The 1,507-nt window shown below is 39.9% G+C and overlaps 1 protein-coding gene across 1 annotated transcript; it reads right to left on the bottom strand.

Annotated features, from left to right (window-relative positions):
- Positions 1-230: 230 nt before the first annotated feature.
- Positions 231-1,280, bottom strand: LOC141641273 (uncharacterized). The gene has a single exon (XM_074449944.1). It carries the CDS (start codon positions 1,278-1,280, stop codon positions 231-233), a length of 1,050 nt encoding a protein of 349 aa, XP_074306045.1.
- Between the last annotated feature and the right edge of the window lie 227 nt (positions 1,281-1,507).

Below are 1,507 nucleotides of genomic sequence, written 5' to 3'. Positions count from 1 at the left end.
TTGAGTTGTAATGTGAGCCGTTTTTCTGCCTCAAAGCCATGGCCCCGTCTTCAGCTTCGTCCAACAACAACAATGATAACAACAGAGATGTCACAACTGATCAGCTAGCCAGCATGCTTACCGCTCTTATTTTTTTTTTTTTTTTTTTTTTGGTAAAAGGTAAGTATATTGATATCAAAAAATAATTACATCAAGATCGAGTGAGTATTCTAGAACGTATACAATGTATTCTAGCTAAGGCCCTGAATCCATCTAACATCCCTAGTAGACAGAACAGAGGAGTTTTTAGCCCAAAATCGTGCTAACACATCTTTAATGACATTCCTAACAATATTTTCAGGTCTCAGTACATAAGCATCTAACCGAGCTTTGTTTCTTGAATTCCAGATGCAGTAGGTGACTCCAACATGGCAGGAACTAATAATCTTTCTCTGAAGTTTACTTCTAGCTCTCCCATTTGAATCCCAACGTGCCAAACTGTCTGCAGAAAAATGTACACCTAACTTCTGCTGCAAATAGCTGATACAATGGGTACTAAACGGACATTGATAAAACAAGTGATCATGGCTCTCATCAGCAGCAGAGCACAAGTAACAGCAGGGATCATGTCCAAATCCCATCTGAATCATACGATCTTTCGTGAGCAATCTCTTCAACTGGACAGCCCAAAAGATAAAAGACCATTTAGGTACATTCATAGGACTCCAGCAAATATGTCTCCACAGAACTTTAGGCTTAGATTGTCTCAACCACGCATACCCTTCAGTGACAGTGTATTCCTTATCAGATGCTAACCACAAGTCATTAGTGTAGGCTTGCTTAAAAAGAATCATAGAGTGAGCTATCTTCTTCAGAGTCCAACTACAATCAGGTGGGGGATCATAGTTAGACCAGTGAGTATCTTTCATATAGACATGAGAAATCCAACGAACCCAAAGATGATCCTTTTTATTTGCAAGCCACCAAGTGTATTTCCCCAACAGAGCTCTATTCCAAGTTTTCAAGTCTTTTATACCCAAACCACCTTCATCCTTGGGACTACAACACGTATCCCAACTCACATTAGGTGCTCTTTGATATGAATCCTTACCACTCCAAAGAAAATTTCTACAAATTGCTTCAATCTTGTTCATTATGCCATTGGGAATGAGAAATATGCTTGACCAATAAGAATGCAGAGTAGCAAGGACAGAATTGATGAGAGCTAACCTGCCAGCATAGGATAACTGTCTAGAACCCCAAGATCTAATTCTAGCAGTGATTCTATCAGTAAGATGCATACCTTCATTTTTGCTCGGTTTATGAGCGATTATAGGAACACCAGGTATCTAAATGGCGGGACCCCTTGTCCGAAGCCGATACTTGAAGAATGTCGCAATCACCTGATTAGGAACTCCATTAAAATACATATCTGACTTCTCCCTATTGAGACATAAACCACTGGCTTTAGAGAAAGTGGAAAATGCCTTCAGCATCCACATGATGGAGGCAGCAGTACCTTTTGAAA

The sequence above is a fragment of the Silene latifolia genome, chromosome 2 (assembly GCF_048544455.1).
Source record: "Silene latifolia isolate original U9 population chromosome 2, ASM4854445v1, whole genome shotgun sequence".
Classification (NCBI taxonomy): Eukaryota; Viridiplantae; Streptophyta; class Magnoliopsida; order Caryophyllales; family Caryophyllaceae; genus Silene; species Silene latifolia.
The sequence above is the reverse complement of the archived record's forward strand: the minus strand, read 5'-3'. Positions and strand labels throughout refer to the sequence as shown.